The sequence below is a fragment of the Gambusia affinis genome, linkage group LG22 (assembly GCF_019740435.1).
Source record: "Gambusia affinis linkage group LG22, SWU_Gaff_1.0, whole genome shotgun sequence".
Taxonomy (NCBI): Eukaryota; Metazoa; Chordata; class Actinopteri; order Cyprinodontiformes; family Poeciliidae; genus Gambusia; species Gambusia affinis.
The window spans coordinates 13,383,434-13,402,414 of record NC_057889.1 but is presented as its reverse complement, the minus strand read 5'-3'; the positions used below and the strand labels follow the sequence as shown (position 1 = coordinate 13,402,414).

The following is an 18,981-nucleotide window of genomic DNA, read 5'->3' as shown; positions in this document are numbered from 1 at the left end:
CCCTGATTTTGTGGTTGAGATATTTCTCAACCACGAGGCTTTTTCTGCCTTTTGTCACGTACAGATAATGTGTAAAGGGGGAAGGGGGGGGGGGCGGGGGGGTGAGGGGGGTGGAGCCACACACCTGAACACAAGATAGTTTTTAAATAGCTTTTGCTTGTGATGCTATCATGCGTCCAAAACCTTCAACTTAGACTCAGGAGACTAATCGTGCTGTGTCAACACAATAAACACAAGACACCACCCACTCTGGAGCCTCCTCCAATCACCCGGATGCCCATATGCGCAGGCAGTGCTCAGTCACAGAATGGTGAAACCGAGTGAGGGGAGAACACGCTCAGTCCCCCTGCTGACCCGCTTTAAAGCGTAATGACACAGGGATAAAACACCCGAAGCAAATAGACTAACTTTTTTTTCTGGGACGAAATACAGTCAACGATCTGTTCTTTTTCTTTTATTTTTTCTTCTTTCATTTGATTTTGTCCATCTGCCGTACCGGGTTTCTCTGTGAACGTCAAGCGGCTCCACGGCTTCAAGTTACACATATAGGAGCAAGCTGCAAGTTTCTTATGGGCAGACCTTCGGAGGCGGCTGGCCCACAAGCATGGGATTATTCGTCAAATGTGGCGAGAAAATAAGGATCTGCTGCGGAACGATGTGAGACGTTGCGCGTCTTGGATTCTCGCATTTCTGGATATCTTGAAAATCGTTGGCAACAGTTGAGAAGAGAGGGGATTTTTTTTTTAAAAAAACGATTGTGTGTACGTTCATATTGCTCCAACCTTGGGACCAGCAATGGATTTACACCTCCCGGCCCCTGTTTTCTGATATTATATATATTTTTTCCCCCTAAAGAAAGTTTTTTGCTTGATAACAAACAGCCACATCGGCTGCTTGAAAGTTTTGGAAACCGTTGCTCAGCCCTTGCTTTATTTTGTACTGGATTTCCAACACCATGAACTTTATTGACAGTTTGACACTATTATTTTTGACGCTGTCAGCTGTCAAGGTGAGTGTGTGCTTTTCCTAATGGAAGGAGTGGAAAATACAAGCACTAGTCATTGGTCATTAATGTGTAGCTTTGCCCTTGTCTTTCGCCTGTCTAGGTCATCGTTCATGTTTAAACAAGCCGAAATGTTTTGTGGGAGCTTTAAACAGTCATTACAAAGCTGACACTGTATAAACCAATCCCAATTACTAGTGGGTGATTCGGATCATTATTTTCTTTGTTCCACTACAAATGCTGCCTGCCCTGGACGAATTTTGTTTTTATTTTAAAATTATGTTGTGAAGTTTAACGGGGGGTATTTTGTAGGCCGGCTCCAAAACCACCTTGAAGATATTATTACGCTTTAAAGGCGCAGTGGCTCTATTCTGAATCAGGAGCAGGTTCACTCCCGGTGGCGGTGGAGACCAAGTCCGGCTTCCAGAGCGAGGCAGACACGGAGAGAAGCTTTCTATATAATCATTAAGCAAGTGTGCAAAGGTTTGAAGGTTAAAAGGAAAAGAAAATAAACTGGACAGGGGAGGTTGCGCGTTTTCTCCGCTCTTTGATTAGGCTTTAAAGGATAATTTGCGGTTGCTTCCTCTGATTTCCTTTCTCTGAATCTTTCTGATTTCGCTCCAGAATCTTGGAAAGACTCCGACTAATACCTACGGCTGAACTGCTAATTTATCAACCGGCATATCGCCACTCATTTAAAGGACCTGTGTTCGCAGCTTGACACCCTAATACAGTAAATGTGGGTGTTTAAAGGGGAAGGTTGGGGGGTGACGATGTTGGGATTGGGGGGACTCTCTCTTTCTCTCTCAGCCCACAAGGTTGGACCCTCTCACGCCACCAGAGAGGGGGCGGAGTCTGCATGCGCACAAGCCCTTTCTCTTTTTTTCCTACACTTTTCATTAATGAATTGAATCTCATTGAGCGCATGCCGGTTGAACAGGAGCAGCTTCTCGTGCAATGTTGGCGAGGTATTGCGCGAGATAAGCGGGCGTTTTCTATGTGATCGAGTGGGAGGGGGTAGAGATAGGGGGTAAAAAAAAAAAGAAAAAGGAAAAAAAAGGTGTGTATGCCTTTACAGGGGGTGACAAGACCTTGCGCGTAACGAACAAATGGAAAGTTGCCAGAAAAATAAAAATAAAAATAAATAAATAATCCCATTGCCCCTCTGGTGTGGTGACAGCTACACCCAGAGAGGAGCAAGCCGACATTCCTTATGGTTCTTAATGGCAGCGGTTATTACAACGTGGTTCGCTGCGGAGTCACACGTTAAACAAGCTTTGAAAGCTGAAACCAAACCCACAGCGGTTCCGAAGTTTATAAAGTTTTGCCACGTAGTTGATGAGGCAGAACTTCCAGTCGGCTCATTGTATCTCCAGCTCAAAGAGCCCACTTAGCCCCATAAGGAAGAACACCCTCCGCAATTTAACAGTTAATAAGCCCTCTCCAAGTCCAACATTTAGCTAAATAAACATTTTTTTTGTCTAAACAATGTGAAAATGTGTTTGGACCAGGGCTGGTCAAAGATTACTTGGGGCCTTGGGCAGAATTGTAACTTTTTCCCTTGATTTTGTTCATGTTGTGTATTTAACACTCTTAGTTTCATGATTTACTAGCAGTTCAACTGCGCCAACTGTAAATAAATGGCTTCAAAATAGTGATAGAGACAAAGGTCTCTCTAGTCGTTTTGCTATCCAGAGTGCAGCGTTTCTGTGAAACCTATTTATGTTTGACTCAGTAACAGTAACTATTGTGCATTTTTCTGGTATTTTATATTGTGATTGAACCTAAATTTAACATTTTGTTTTAATTTTAAATTCTTCTAAAATTGTTACATAGGAGCCATTAGATGAAATTTAACAGAAAATCCCAATTTTAAAGATATAAGGGAATTATGGGCTCTAAGCAGCAGCATAGTTTGCTTATAGTTTAGGCTGGCTCTTTGGAAGACTTTTAATTGGCGTGACTAGGTGAGATTTTCAACAAAAGTTGAAAAGTTTTGTTGAAAACTATTGTCAATATTCAATATTGACAATATTGAATATTGTCAATATTCAATATTGAATATTGACAATAATATTGTCAAATATTGTCAAATTAAATATTTGACAATATTCAATTTAGTCAAAAATTGAATATTGACTAAGAATATCCAATTTTAGAGGTGCTTTTGTAGACTAGATCAAAACATGGACTGACTAACCTTTAAAAAAAAAATAGATGTGTGCTGATGTCCATGTAATTCTTGGCTGAATTAAATTTTCTATTCAAAAGAATGATGACACACAGGGTATAAAACAAGGACTTGTCCCCAGAATTGTGTCCAGTGTTGCTCTTCTATTTTAGCAACGTTCCACAGAAATGTCAAAATACAAACATGTTCTTTCTCAGAATTGGATAAGCAAAGGGCAATTGCAGGGACCTTTTCTTTCGGAGTTCTTGCACAATCTACTGTAACTAACTGCAATCTTTTTTTTATTATTTTTCCCTCCTTGCAGAGTGCCCACATACCGGAGAAAACAGAGAGAGGTCCACATGACGGTAGGTGTCCCACAGGGCACCGTGGGAATACAGTCTGTGCAGGGCTCTCTGCTGGGCTCGCAGCCAATCACAGAGGGCTGGTTTGAATTTCACCTTGACATTAAAAAGGAAATTATCGCCCCCTACTGGAATTTCATGTAGCCTGACCCTTTATGCCCCTGAGATTTGTGTCTTCAGATTTAGCTTTCCCTTTCCTCTGTAAACCAGAACAGTTTCCCTCCTTAAATGCAATTTGTGGCGTCCAGTCCCACTTGAGGTTAACCTGGGGAAGTGTTATGATCACCAGACTCTTTTATAGAAAGGAATGTCACCCTCTTGGCTCCACAAATTTCATTTTGCACAATCCCAGCATTGCCCAATCTAATTTGAACAATCATAAGCCAGGCTTCATGATGTTGCTCAGACACAGCATGGTTGGGTTAGTTTCCCTGAGGGCCGACGGCCTCTGGGTTGTTTCTGCCTCTGTTATGGCCTCCGCAGTGTTTCAGAGGTGTTGTCAGTCCGTTTGCTAATATCTTTCACAAGATCAGGACTCCTGCAAAGACAAAGGGAGGAGGGGAGCAGTTTGAAGGTGAAAAAGTTGCTATTGCAGCTCTGTAGCATGTAAACGATCAAGAAGAGCCATGCAAAGAGGTGATGTTTAAGTCTAAATTGTAGCTGTATAGATAAAAATAACTTGATAATGTTTATGATAAATTATGTAAGTGCTTGTAAAGTGGGGCAGTTAGTATTTTTTATTTTTTTTTGTTTTACATAAACCAAGTACTTTTGAAAGCTCGGATTTAAAGGCCGTACAACACACTTGCGTTTTATTCAAATTCCCAATCAGAGGCGTGTCCACGTTTATAACTCCGATCCCATTCTGTGTCTCCCCAGTGATCCCCTTAATGGAGGTATACAACAAGAGTTTGTGTCAGCCCCGAGAGGTGCTGGTGGATATCCTGCAGGAGTATCCAGAGGAGGTGGAGCACATCTTCATCCCGTCCTGCGTGGTGCTGAAGCGCTGCGCCGGCTGCTGCAGCGACGAGATGCTACAGTGCACCCCGACAGCCACGTATAACGTCACAATGGAGGTCAGCATTCGTATGCACAACACTAACACAGTGAAGTTTTAATTCACAAGCAATTTGTCTTTATTTTCACACTAGAGACTCTGAACAGAAAGACCCAGCAGAGCTTGGCATTTAGAAATCCCCTTTGATCCATCCAAGTGCGTGAAGCTCAAAGAGCTTTTCAAAATGATATGCTTTCATAATCTGAATTTGCCAGAATTCATTTCACTCACTGAAAAAATGTCATTGATGTGAACAGTTTTAGTGTACACCAGAAATAAAGAAAATGTGCTAATAAATCTTTTCTCCTATCAAGACTTTGTACCTCCCAGCTCCTGGTACCAGTTAACAGACTCTCTGGAGTGAGGTTTTGTAAAAGTGTTATTAGTAACTGTACCGTTATCGATTATAGACAGATTCCATTTTCCTTTAAGTTTTGTAGAAACATTATCATCATGTCAGAAAGATTCCCTAAGTTTATTAAATTAAAACAACGCAAACGGAACCAGGGTGAATACAGGGCGTGGGCCTGTACTTTCAGATGACACCTAAGATTTAATTTGTCTCCGTGTTCAGTTTTAGAGTTTCTGTACGAAGGTTGCGTCAACCGAAGCTGGTTGAGCCTAATCAGCTGATCGTGAGTCCACCGGGATAATTTTCAAACAACTACTGAACTGGGAAATCACCAGCTTAGATTATATTGCACAATTGATATCGCGTCACAAAATCCAAAAGGTCATTCCACTCTGGCAGACTTAGAGTGGACGGAAGTGGGGCAATTGATAAGGCGGATTTATACAGTGCTCAGCAACTTAAGCATAGTAACTCGTATTTGGCGAAGAAAACGCAACAGTGGATTGTATCTGCTTGAGTCATTTTAACAGTTAGCATCAGCTAAAACATCGAGGACCTAGGAATAGCTTTAAACCTCATACTACTCAGATTTATTTGCTTAAATGACATCACTCCACTACAGATTAGAAAACTATTACTGATATCAACATCACAAACCATCACATAAAACAATCCAACGTGTTATCTTAATCAACACTCATATAATCTGAAGTCAACGTGAACTTTAGACTCAGACCAAAACTTCATGATTTACCCTTAAAGTTATTTAAAATTAGTGATCAAATTACAAGAACTATTCAGACCTCTTGAATTGTCTCTCTGGGTCAGTGCTTTCAACAGTCAGCTTCCCTGTCCATGTCGCAGAAAAACACCCCCACATCATGATGCTGCCACCACCTCCACAGAACAGAAGTATTTATACTCTAAGTGGCACACAGGTGAACTCTATTTACAGATGAAATTTCTATCTAGGAGTCCAAGACTTTATTCTGGAGTGTCAGAGTAAAATGAGCTGAACATGGATGCAAACTACCCCATTCTAGTTTGTCTCTGAAGAAAATGTTAACTTCTGCCTGTTTTAACTTTCTATGCTTATCATTGCAACATAATGAAATGTAAAAAAAAAGAAAAAAAAAGAAAAGTTCAAGACGTATGAAGTACAGAATGTAACTCTAATTAAAATCTTTCTCCTCTTTTGCAGATTAAAAGAATAAAACTCCAAAGGCAACAAAATGACATTTTCATGAGTTTTACAGAACACAGCGCATGTGAGTGTAGGTAAGAAACCTCGAACACACACACACGCACGCACGCCCACACACACACACAGCATCTCTATAAAACAAATCACTGCACCATTGTGCAGCAGAGTCAAAGTCATCCGAACACGTCATGTTAAGTCATTGTTTGCAGGTTGCCCCTGACACATTCAATGTATGCAGATCATCCAGATTGGTAACTTATCTTGCCTTCTTCCACTTGGCTGGGCCTTTTTAAGGGAAAGTCCTGAACAGGTTCCAACATATCACAGCCGACGTCTGCCGAGTTTTGAATTTATCATCTTTCCAGAGCGTAGCTGCGGCTCTGTGGCATGTAACGGGTCCTGCCTGGAACCACAGGGCTCGGACTCCTGGGCCATAATGTCAGTCAGAGAATTGCACAGATGTCATTTCTAGTGCAACCAACAAATGGTAACAGTTATATATGGCGTTGTGTATCAGGAGTTGTTGTTTTTTTTTGTCTTCTTTTATTTAACCAGGTAAATCCCGTTGAGATCTAGATCTTATTTTCAAGAGGGACCTGGGCAGAAGTCTGCAATACACAGCAACCTGGTTCCAAAATAAAACTGATCTAGTGTAAAACAATAGAAAACAATTTAAAAGCAGTGACACTATTTAATAGATTCTCGCTGCCTGTTTTTAAGAACTGCTTGAAATAAATCCAATAAAATCAATTCTGACATCTTGAGTTCAGACTGGAGCATCACACTGAATGCTTGCTTCCCCTTTTCAGTTCGAACATGTGGAGCATGCAAAAGAAAAATGATATTAGAGCATAAAGAATGGGAAATAACGAATCTATGTAAGAGAGAGTTTAAGTATGCTGGAACCAAGCCGAGTAGAGATTTATAAATCAGGATCATCAGGTGATTGTTTCTCCGCACGCTTAAAAGAGGCCATTCAGCTTTTGCATACCACTCACAATGATGTGTAAGACGTCTGCTACCAGTTGCAAACCTTAAAGCAGAATGATACACAGTATGCAATGATTGAAGGTATTTGGTGGAAACATTCATGTATAAAACATCTCCATAATCCAGGAGTGGCAGGAATGTTGCTGCCACTCCTTTGGTCAATGACTATTGGCTGGTGCAGTTAGACACAAAGGTTGTGAAGGACCTTTGGGGAGTATTAAGTAACATAAGCATCTTATCTTAATGTAATCATTAATTTCAGAAGCTTAGCAAATCTTCCTCTTAAATTGAGGTCAGTGAACTCAAAAATACCTTCCTGTTTATTTTATTTGCCTATTTTTTGTTTTGTTTTATTTGCTGTTTTTCATAAATAGGATTGTGTTAATGTTAAAAACAGAACATAAGTGTTAAAACTGGAATAATCAAATCTAAATGTGGCAAAAACTGGAGCAACCATCATCTTCAACTAATGAAAAGCTGTGTCCCAGCTAATCATTGACAGAGCTCTTTTCTGTCCTTGAGTTTCTGTTTACTACTGAAGACTTTTTTTTGATTATGATGGTGGTAGTAGGGGTTTGAGCAATGACGCAGCGGCTCAGAGGGGACATGCCTCGTCCCCCCATGCTACAGAAAAATCTGAAAAGAAAACAAACAACGCAGGGACACTACTGACCAAGGCCCAAGAAGTTACACAACTGCTGCTCTATGCCCCATGTTTGCACAGTTAGTTCAGACTGGAGTCTGACGTTGGCTTTGTGTTTGTCAGAAATCTCATTGTGAATAACCTTGAATTGTAAGCATCGCCATTTAGATTTATGTTCTTACGATCCACCTGGAGATGACCTGGATTTGGACAATCTTCCATGGATATTTTTTTTGGAACATAATTTAAGGAGAGGAGGAGATACATTTTGAACTGCAGATGTATAAATCTATCAGCTTTGATCCTATTACAATCTTTTTATTACTTAATTAAGTGAATTTTTATTTCTTAAAATTCATAGAAAAAAAAACAAACAATTGGATTCAGGAGATAAACAAAGAAAAACAAAAATCTGTACTAGCCACAAAAGGTGGTGGCTAATATTTTAGCTCTTCTGATTTTTGTTCGTGGCCCCTAAAAGAAGACAGCATCATTTTAGATTTTGGATTGTAACTCCTCCTGTATCCTCCCAGACCTTTAGATATTAATTTATGACCTCATTGTACAATCTTCTACAAATCCAACAAAATCATAAAGTAAGAAATATATTTATTTCAATGTCAATTTCAAAAGATTTGTTTTAACTACAACCATTTTTCTATTGATGTAAAACCTAAAAACAGGAGCAGCAGACAAAATAATGAACCTTTCGCTTGGATTCATAATCAACCAAGACTTTAAAAGCCTTTCAAGAAAATGTACTTTATTTTATAAATATAAAAATGCCTCAAATTATCAGTATTTTACAGCTTTTTTAAGTGCATTGCCAAAAATCCAATGTCACAGAAGAATTTTGTCATTTCTTGAAAACCTTTAGCAGAAAACTACAAAATATTAAAGTCCAAGTTTTCTTTGAGTGTTTCCCATCTTATCAACATTATAACTCTTCAGCTGTTCGAATTAGTTCCTTTAAATATGGTGCAGAAATGAACCAAGGCCACAAAAAGAATCTAGTAAATTTCAGTGCAAGTACATTTCAGTGTGTTCCTGCAAAATGTAACATTGGCCTTGCTGTAGCATCCAGACACAATAACCAGATAGTCCCTGTCTGATGCAGGAGTCGTCACTCTCTAAATAATGCACATTTACATTATTTATTCTTAACTTATTCATCCAATATGCTTGAAATGTGGGGATTTTGCAACAGTTTGCCAAACCAAACATTGGCCATGAGTCTGAGACCGTCTCAGGGGAATCACTGTTTCCTAACTTTATTGGCAGACAGCTGCATGGGGAGGTTGCCAGCAGAGTTATTGCTCCACACTCTCTTATCATTAAGAGCTATCACAAAAAGGGAAACAAACCTCTTAGTTTTCAATTGTGGACGTGTTTGTAGGTATGTATCCGTCGACAAACACCACACCCGCCTCCAGTCCCCGTGCCTGAGTCTATACAGTGATCTGCTGTATTTTCCAACTACTTTGTTTCATTGATCAAGAGCAAGGCATTTGAAAGTTGGAGCTAGTTTTAGCACCGTTTCTTGTAAATGTCATGGCAGTGATGTAACGTGATTTGAGGATTTGAGAAGATTAATGTGTGTCCTAATGTCGTATTTCTGTTGCTCTCTTTCAGGTTAAAGACAGAAGTCCGAGAAAAGAAAGAAAAGTGAGTACCGCAGCTCTCTCTGCATGGAGATTGGGATATTGTGGGAGGGGGAAATTCAGGTCTCACGTTGCTTTGCAAATGATCTCTCTCTTAATCTGTGTAACTACACTCTACACTTTCAAGTGATGCACCAGTTAATTTTTCCTTCCTTTTGTGTGCGTATTGCAATGTTTTGTTAAATCCAACACAAAACACTCCATAGCAATAATTTACACTCTGGATATGACACATGGGATCATCAGGGATTAGCATGCTGTGTTCAGTTGACAAATGCTGAGAATGCTGAGTAAATCAGCAGGTGAATGACTGACTTGATGAGGCCATTGCCCCACCAACACCTTTTCCTGACTTTTCTATCGCATTTTTTTATAATCCTCCTCTCTACCCTCAACCTGTTTACATCCCACTTAACTTCTGTTATTCCCACTTCTAATTGGTCTGATATAGATAAGAGTTTTTTGAAGTGCTGTTAAGCTGTTGGGTTCATGGTCCGCCTTCAGTGATACTGCCTATCCCACGCCACACGAGTCGCTGCTCTAACGGTCATTAAGGCTCTTTAATCTCCCTTTGTGGGTACTTGTTAATATTTTTCCATTGCACGGCTGTTGTTGTCGGCCATATTTTGGTTTTTATGTCAGCCCGTCTGTCATATAGATAAGGCTCAGATTAAGACCTTCTCTTTGACCTTGTCGCAACTGTTTACAAGTCTGTCATTGGTGGTGTGCTTTGACAAAGGGATGATCCTGGGGTCATTCAACTTCTTTCAGAACTTCTTTCAGTTCTTTCTAGTTTTATCACTGCCTGCTAGCCTCTCCTGAGGTCCCAGAATCTGTCAGGGTGAGTCATTCTGCTGAGGTTGTGAAACGAGTTTACTGCCAACGTCCAACTAGGAAAGCAGACCTGGTTTCTGACATTTAAGAGGAAGCCTTTACATGTGCACACATCCTGTTTTGTGGATCGGTTAGTGACATATTTACCATCCTGTTCCGCATCTGGTCCAACTGGAGGCTTCCGGACTTTTAATGTTACCCTGTGACTAGAATACAAAGTGTTTCCTTGAAAAATTAAAACTAAATTTGTGGTTTTGCTAGCAGAAGGGCTAGTGGAATGTCGATACTAACCTTGCTTTGTTTTGCAAGTCGGCGCTCTACGTTGTTCCAGAAGAAAGTTTACCACAGTCATTGAATGTGATTACATTAGACATCCACCGCCCTCAGAGGAATATGCCTGGCTTTTGTGAACTCTTACTTTTCCTCTAATGTCTCAGTGAGTTTAATGGTCGCCGTTCATTGTGAAACATTTGATGAAAAAGATGAAATCTGGGACACATATTCATGAGCTGCAGAAGATGTGTTGTAATGAATCAATTCCTCAACCTCTTTTGAAAGGTCCTCATGAACAAAAATTGCTTTGATTGATGATCAACCAACATTCCAGTGAGGCCTCCGTAACACCAATTACCAACTGTTTGAATGCTAACTACAAGGCTAAACTTGTTGAAAAGAAAGCTGCCAAACATTACCATGCTAATACTGTCACGTAGCAAATTCTCACTGTGCTGTGAGACGCATGGCTTCACGTCTTTGTGGCTGGTGTTAAGTTTCCCTTTGAATAAGGCCTGCATTGCCAATCTGTTTGGGGTTAATAAGCAGAATCAGAGATGAAAAAAAATGCAGAAATAAAAAAAAAATGTTCTGGTTGAGTGGAGTTATATAATACTTCTTGGATGGGCTTTTATTTAGATGATAACATTTATTTTTGGCAAACCAAATGTCAAAAACTGATCTTAAAATCTAGAACACGAGTTTGGAATAGAATATTTGTGGGAACCCTTAAAGAGAAATAATCTCTAAGCAGTCCTTCATAAATCACAAATTAAGGTAGCACTGTGATAGGAAAGACCTTGCAATTCAGAGGGATATCATGCAAAAAAAAATTTTTTTGTAGTCTCTCACACGGTAATAAATTTCTCGTATCTTTTCGAGCAGCATAGGCCTTAAATCAACCAGCTGTCTGGCTGCTATCTGACTGTATTCGGTCATTCGCTCTTCCGAACTGCTAAATTGACTTGTTTCAACAAAAATCAGGCGAAACAGAACTTTGACTAAACAGAACGTGAATAAATTTGTTTGGCTGGATTTAGATGGAGCACACATGCAAATGCTATCAAAAATCGATTTTTTTTTTTTTTTTTTTGGCTAAACAAAGACAAGAAATATAAACTTAAAAACCACACAAAAAACGACCATGGATTCCCAATATTTGGAGGGTTGTGGGTTCATATCCTGATGTGGAAACTTGGTGGCAAAATCTCCCTTGCAGAAACAGAGTTAATGTTTTCCTTTTGCACTTTATAACTATAAAGTCTTTAACGCGTCTGCCGTGATTTGCAATAACACGAGAACACAAAATTTCGTCTAACTGCAGCCTGCACTTGTGAAACATACGGGGCTGAGTGCGTAAAACTGTGTGTAGATACTCAGCACAATCTTTTTCTGAACACATTTGTAATATCTGCCTTGCTTTCCAATCGTGACCCATGATTGAATACAGATATACATAACATCGTGAGTTATTTGCATATAAAACGTTCTGTTAGCATCATGTCTTTAGATATATCAATGAACACAACTGCAAAGAAAACGCACAAAACTAGTGAATTTGAAGCTAAGACACCAAGAGGAAAGAAATACTTCTTTTCACTTTGTCAAATTTAAAAACACATGGTGTAATCAATATGTTGGGAAGATTTTCCCTCCACAATCTTCCTTTACAAGTTTTAGTATGTTGGGGAAAAAAGCGTACTCATGATTGTTGTCGCCCACACATCGTTTATGCATCCAGGCCCTTGTGTACGCTTGATAAGCACACTTCTGTTTGTTCTCATTGTGCTCCATTCTGAAACAAGTTGAATCGGCCCTAAAGAGTTGACCCAGATATGTTGAAAGATGCCGTTTTGGTGAAGTCCAAGCCTTTTGTCCTCGATTCATCCGGTAAATTTCCGCCCACGGCAAAGCCTCACAACCGTTAATTGGTTTCACTCTCTCCAGAGTCATTGTACCATTTTATAAGACCAATCATCCTGGGGAAGAAAGGCCTTTGAAGCCATGCTGGACAATGAAATGATTTTCTCACAGATAGTCCATTATATATAAAAACAGCAGGATGTGGCTGGATCTGGGTGGGTATCTTGTTTTACCAATTTCAAGGAAAGCATGTTATCCACCCTGGGATGTCTTTCCTCTTATTAATACAAGCAGAAATTTTGTCATTCAAATGGAATTTTTTTTTTTTACCATCATACAAAAAATATCAATGTTGGCTATAGTTATCATCAGTTTAAGATGTTAGCGTACCAGTTCGTCTTTATCGCCAGTCTCTCAGGCATTTCTTTGGGTTGTTGTCCTTTTTCTCTTGCAGAAAACCCCGGACAGGCAAAGGCAAAGGCCTAAAGAGAAAGCGAAAGAAAAACCGCGACAAAACAATTCACGATGCGTATGTCAGCTCCGCCTTCTCCACCTACCTGCACTTGAGTGTTGCGCTTCTCATAATTAAGCTAATTTGGGAGGAGCTCTTTTGCCCTTTTTAATTTTGTGGCATTTAATTTATCCATCAGCCGTATCAGTTAGCATGTCACTTCCGTGTACTGTCCTAACTTTGTCTCGTCAGTCATGCTGTTCATAATTCTGAGAGCACATATGTCTGAGCTGGCCTGTTTGCCGGGTATTGCTGCTAATGTGTTCTTGCAAAAGCTCACACATAATACACACATGGAAGAGTTTGCCATATCCAACCTTGTAAAAATAAGCCATATAACCCATTTCACCATCTCCAAAAACACCAACTAATTTGTGCAGAAATATTTGCAAGTATGTCCCCACTCCACACCTTTATGACAAAGACTGGACCAATGATTGGGATCAGATTCAGCAGCAGAAACCGGAGGATAAAACGCCTTGTCCTATAGTCGGCTTGAAAGATGGATAGGAATGCTTAAGAAATCTGTAATGAGCTAATTTGAAAAGAGCTGCTAGGTGTAGCACAGACCTTTTCCTACAAAAGATCACAGATCCACCAGCATGGCTTTAGACTGCCTCATACTATTCAGTTATCTGTGCTGGGATCAGCGAGATTGTAATCATGGTCCTGTCCTCAGTGTTGAGTCTGTGTCGCTTTGCTGTGTCTCTTTGCCTCTCTCTGTTCTTTTCATCTTAAAAAACTGTTTTTGTTGTCTTGAGCTTAATGCTGGTACTTTTTATGTAATGTGAAGATATGAATGATTGCTATCTATTGCCTTTATTTCCTTTTGGGGTTTTTTTCCTTTGGTTTGTTTGACAAGTGCAGTTTTTTTTTTTGTTTGTTTCCTTGTTGCCTACTTTTGTGTCTGAAACCGTTCAAGTAATTCAAATTTTATTCAGAAACTAACATAAAGATGACCTCATGTTTCTCCAGTGGAGATATTGTGAACATATTCTGTCTGTATGTTCAGTTGTTATTTGTATATTGATGTCAGTGGAATTTCTGAGCCTTATTCCGAATGTAATTTAAACCTTTTCCGCTTCTGTTTTGAATCTCATGTCTGTCTGTGAGAGTCGCAGTTTTCAGTTTTACTCAATAAAATTTAAACGTTCTTAATGGTGCACAAAACAGACCCTTGAGTATTCTTTATCAGAAGAGCGAGAGCAAGAAGTGTGCTGCCATTTACCTGCAGCTCAGTGCTGTTACGCGTCATTCTGCTGTGCATGAAGTGATCTAGAGCTTCGCTCACTGCATGTCTAACCCAACTTTTTTGTTAGTGGTTCGATCAATGTGGAAGGGATGGGAGATCAGGTTTAATTTTTTAAAGCTTGATGTTTTTCTTTTCCTTTTGCTTGCTCTGTTGGAACCCGTGTGCAATACTACCAAAGTGTCACATGCAGGGATTCCTGGCAGTGGCCTGGAGGAGCAACTGGGGGCATATAAAAAGGGTTGACCTTAGGGCGACCTGCCACAGGTGGTAATAGTATCCTGTTATAATCTGCCTCTCCCTCTTCCTCCCCATCTCTGTCTTTGTCTCTGTCTGTCCAGTGTCTGTGAGCCATGTTGTGATAACTGCACAGAGAGGAGAAAGCGTTTGTTTGTGCAGGACCCTTCAACCTGCCGGTGCTCCTGCAAACACACAGTTGAATACTGTAAAGAACGCCAGCTAGAGCTCAACGAGAAGACCTGCAAGTAAGCGCTGCTGCTTTAGCTGAAGTTAACTTTTGCAGATTGTCTTTAAACGGAACTAGAAGACATAGATGGCTTTTTTTTTTAAATAACACAACTAACTAAACATTCAGCTGTGAAACTTGTAGCAGCTACTGTAGTTGGCTTCTTACCCCTTGTTTCCATTGGGCGCAGTTGCATTGTATTCTGGGTACTTGCGCGATTCGTCTTGCGGTTTAATATCACGGCCAGAAATCACCTCAGAAAGAGAGCATAGCAGCTGTTAGACTGGACACGTTGAATGAATTCAAGCTAAATATCACTTTTCTGTGGTATGCGTCTATCTGGAAGTTATGAAATAACTTTCACCCTGCTTTCTACTTCTGAAACTCCTGCGGGGAATTTTAACAACCCATGATCTATGGCATTGTCAATGTTGTCATGTAATATCCAGTCAAAATTCATAGCTAAGGCAAATATGAGAGGAAAATAGGAAAACAATGCTCCACAGAGAGGCTTGACCACATGTTGCGTAATGAACCTGTTGATGTTCTGTATAGTTTTTTTTGCTTTTTTCTTGCATGGAAACTCTTCTTTAAAAGGGAGAACCAATATGGACGTGTTGCACAATTTAAACTGAGATCCAGCTAAGACCCACGTAGGGTTCCCAAATGGTTTTGCAGATACGTTTGCATTTAGGAGAGCCAAGAGGGCCTCATACAAGAAGCTCATTGTTTGTCCGGTCCCACTTCGTTCCAGCCTGAGCAAAATACATTATGGGGCCCACATTCACATGTCGGCAGAGGGAGGTGCCCCCCAACTGCTTAATCTCTGTTCATCCATGAAAGAAATTCTCAGCTGATTCCACCAATGTAGCGATGTTCCAGTATGGAAGGAAAGTTTATTTTAGTCGAAATGGGGTTTCCAAGTCCAACTTCTTGTTCAAGTCATTCAGCGCACCGCAGCCTCCAACGACTCGCCAACACCGCGGAAAGTTTTGGTCCAAACAGAGACGTAGACCAGAGTGGATGCAACCGACAGACATCAGAAATTTGTTGCAACTGCGCCTGGTGTTAACAAGGGGTTAGACTTAACAAAGCAGTGGAGCGTTGTACCTGTGTTGCATGTCATTTCCTTTTCTACATCTACACATTTCTCGTATCATCTTTATTAGTTTTCTCTCTTGAAGAGAGTAACATTTTTGATTGGTGTAGCTACAACCTTAAACCATATTACTGGGTAGTGGCAAATTCTTACCATGAAAAACTGTGGTCTAAATTTGGGACGGAGTGCTAGAAATACTGACAAAGTTAAAAAAAACAATGCTTTTATTTACAACAGGCACTAAAGGAAGCAAAAGCAGTTTCCTCTAGTGCCTGGAATCCTTACGAGCTTGTTCTACTCCTGGAGAGAATGATGTCGCAGTCACTGCTTTCTTGTGTCAAATGATGTGTTTGGAAAAAGCGCACAAGAAATTAGATCTGCTCGTGGTACATTAAAATTGTTTGCAGTAGACTGAATTTGGTACTAAAGTTATTAAAAAGGATTTACCTAAATTTCACTTTGCCGGCTTACATGGTAAACAAATTCCTTGTGCCTTAGGGGATTAGTTACTTTGACATTGTTGGTATGGAATTATATACAGTTGGTAAATTATGGTTTTAGATTTAGATTGACAAGGAGCTTATTTGTGATTGACAAGTTGCTGAACTGTTAGCATGTTGACTAGCTTTAATTTCTGTTTTTTTAAGATTCTCTTTTTGACTTATCATCTCCAGTGGTACGATATATTTTTTCTTAATAGCCATTTTGTCACCATGAAGAAAATTAACATCACCATGCTGGTGTAAAGAAGGACACTTTTTTTTCCCAATATGGCAATGATGGGTCCTGGGACTTTTTTGAAGACAACGACCAAATGCAAAATGCTGAACCACTGCTTAAAACCAAGCAATAGCTGCTCCAAGTGGCCAAATAAGTCGTCACAGCTGTGAGACATTTAATAGCACCAGGTGATGCAAGCTTGAGGCATCACTAACTTTCCACTTTTCGATTTTCACTTTCTGAATTCCATTTTGGTGCACAAGTGAGACACCGTTGTAAATTCACTTGTCTTCTTGTTGTTATTCTTCAGCTATCTTCCCTTTGCTCTTAACGGTTTAACTGATGTTCTTTTTTTATCTTTTGTTGTGTCTTCCTGTTTAGATGTGACAAGCCGAGAAGATGAGAGAGGTGCCAGCACCAGATGTACAAGATGAAGGAACATTTTAAAGATATTTCACAGCACAGCACTTTGACCTTTATACCCTACGCTCTTTACTGTGGAAAGCATTCCCCCTGGACTGACAGAACAAAGAGAGAGACTGAAGTTTCCTCCCTCTGTATATCTGTGTGTATATAGATCATATTAAAAGACAAAAAAACGTACACATTTGTTATGCTGCTACAGAAACAAATAACTAAACCCATCATTTGACTAAAAGCGAAGTAGCCGTCATGTGGTTATGCATTTCTAACAGGCTTTCGATGCAGATGTGGTCTTATTGTCAATTCATTGTGCGAGATTACTTCACTGGAGATGAGTCTACTGTGGTTGTGCGTCAGTCATAACAAGCAAAACCTCTAGATATATTTAACTTCTAAAACGGCGGGCGAGACTAAAGAAGACCTGGGTGTGCTTTGCTTTCTGAGATGATGGTTGGACTTTTGTTGGCTGACACGTTTGGAGAAAACGGACACGACAAATGGGACAGCGGAGGGAAAACTGTCTCTGCTCGAGAATGCTTCACTCTGAGGAGATTGCAGGACTCCTGTGGACTCTCACATTGACAATGTTGCGCTCGGACGGGACTCTAGAATGATGGTGCCATATACTTTCAAAGGGATACTGGTCGTTGATATAGCATTTAATGTTTTGCGATGTGCTACAAGAAAACCACTGAAAATATCCTATATACTGTAGTTTGATTCCATTTGAAAACTGTGCCTGACACATTGTACTGAGAAATCCTTTGAGTGCTTTTTAAATTATTTTTTTGTTTCCTTTTCAAAGAGGAGATTGTCAAAGTTGTTTTCTTTATGGAACGCTACAAATTCATTGATTATACATCGTCTCTGTACTTGTACATAGTCAATATCCCTTTATGCCATCGTCCATTCTAGATAATTTATAATGTTATAGAGTATTTTTCAGTATTCAGTCGTGTACACATATTTAATTCGGTCTATTTATGTATGCTGTGTTATGTACTTGTAGCTGTCTTTTTTTCCATATGTGTAAGGTCACTGATGGTTATGCTCAGCATGGAGGCTCTCTGTGCTTTTCTATAAAACCAGTTTTTAAAAAAAAAAAATCAAAAATGATATGTTAACATTCCCTAAATGGATTATTTGTACTGCCTTACCAATGACATCTCTATTTCAAGCCCTTGTCATCAAAGGGGGTGGGTGCCATGTAGAGTTTTAACTTTTATGAGTGTGTCTGGTATGAATGTGTGGTGGAATGAAAGTGTTCACCTGCCCGTAGGAGTTACTAAATTGTATTTAAGAAAGTAGCAAGTTTGTGTTTTGTTCATTGTGCAAAATGGAATTACTCTTCTACAATAAATTACTGCTAGCAGCTAAGTATACACTACCATAGCACAACCACAAATTTAAAATTGGATCTCCATTCTGACCGCCATCAGTCTTAGAGCCTCTATTATAAGATATTTTTGTGTCTTCTACACTTTTAACATGTTTTTTTTTGTGTCTATGTAAAACAGTAAAGCATATTTATTTTCAAATCATATTGTTTTTATATAAAATAAGGAAAAGCTTGCAGTGTTGTGAATGCTGTGTTTTCATGACAGTTAATTAGACAACAGTTTGAGGATTTTATTTTCATAAATCGCTACTTACGCAAATACTTGGATTCTCTGTTGCAAATGTAATGTGGAAGAAGACGAACTAGAGAAAATAGATTCCTTCACCCTTTTAATGACCGACAGGCATTCAGCCATATGAATAAACACGCACTTTCACAGAGTGTTCAGTAATTTAATCGGTTAAATCAAATATAACACGTTATTATGTAGTGCAATTTAGAGAAAAAAGACTGTTTTTAGATCATTTTACGCCACTTTGTTGGTTGGTTTGGTTTCATTTTAACTCAAATAGCAACTGAAAGAGCAAATCCATGCATGTAGGCATCGAGACATGCTGAAGACAACTCAAGCCAAGCATCAGAATGGAGAAGAAAGGGTATTTAAGCAACTCTGACTGTGGCATTGTTGTTGGTGCCAGAAAGGCCGGTCTGAGTATTTCAAAAACCACTGGTCCACTTGAATTTTCACATTCAATCTTC

The 18,981-nt window shown here is 39.6% G+C and overlaps 1 protein-coding gene across 3 annotated transcripts; it reads left to right on the top strand.

The window, feature by feature from the left end:
• The first annotated feature begins 291 nt into the window (after window positions 1–291).
• Window positions 292–18,656, top strand: vegfab (vascular endothelial growth factor Ab). 3 transcript variants are annotated; one of them, XM_044106271.1, is made up of 8 exons: window positions 296–1,009; window positions 3,499–3,541; window positions 4,418–4,614; window positions 6,149–6,225; window positions 9,417–9,449; window positions 12,870–12,944; window positions 14,517–14,660; window positions 16,842–18,656. In XM_044106271.1, the coding sequence occupies exons 1-8, from the start codon at window positions 956–958 to the stop codon at window positions 16,861–16,863; spliced, it is 645 nt and encodes a 214-aa protein (XP_043962206.1). In that variant the 5' UTR covers window positions 296–955; the 3' UTR covers window positions 16,864–18,656. The 3 variants fall into 3 exon arrangements, with proteins under 3 accessions (XP_043962209.1, XP_043962206.1, XP_043962208.1); XM_044106273.1 differs by lacking the exon at window positions 12,870–12,944 and having other exon boundaries at window positions 297–1,009; XM_044106274.1 differs by lacking the exons at window positions 12,870–12,944; window positions 14,517–14,660 and having other exon boundaries at window positions 292–1,009.
• Window positions 18,657–18,981: the final 325 nt, after the last annotated feature.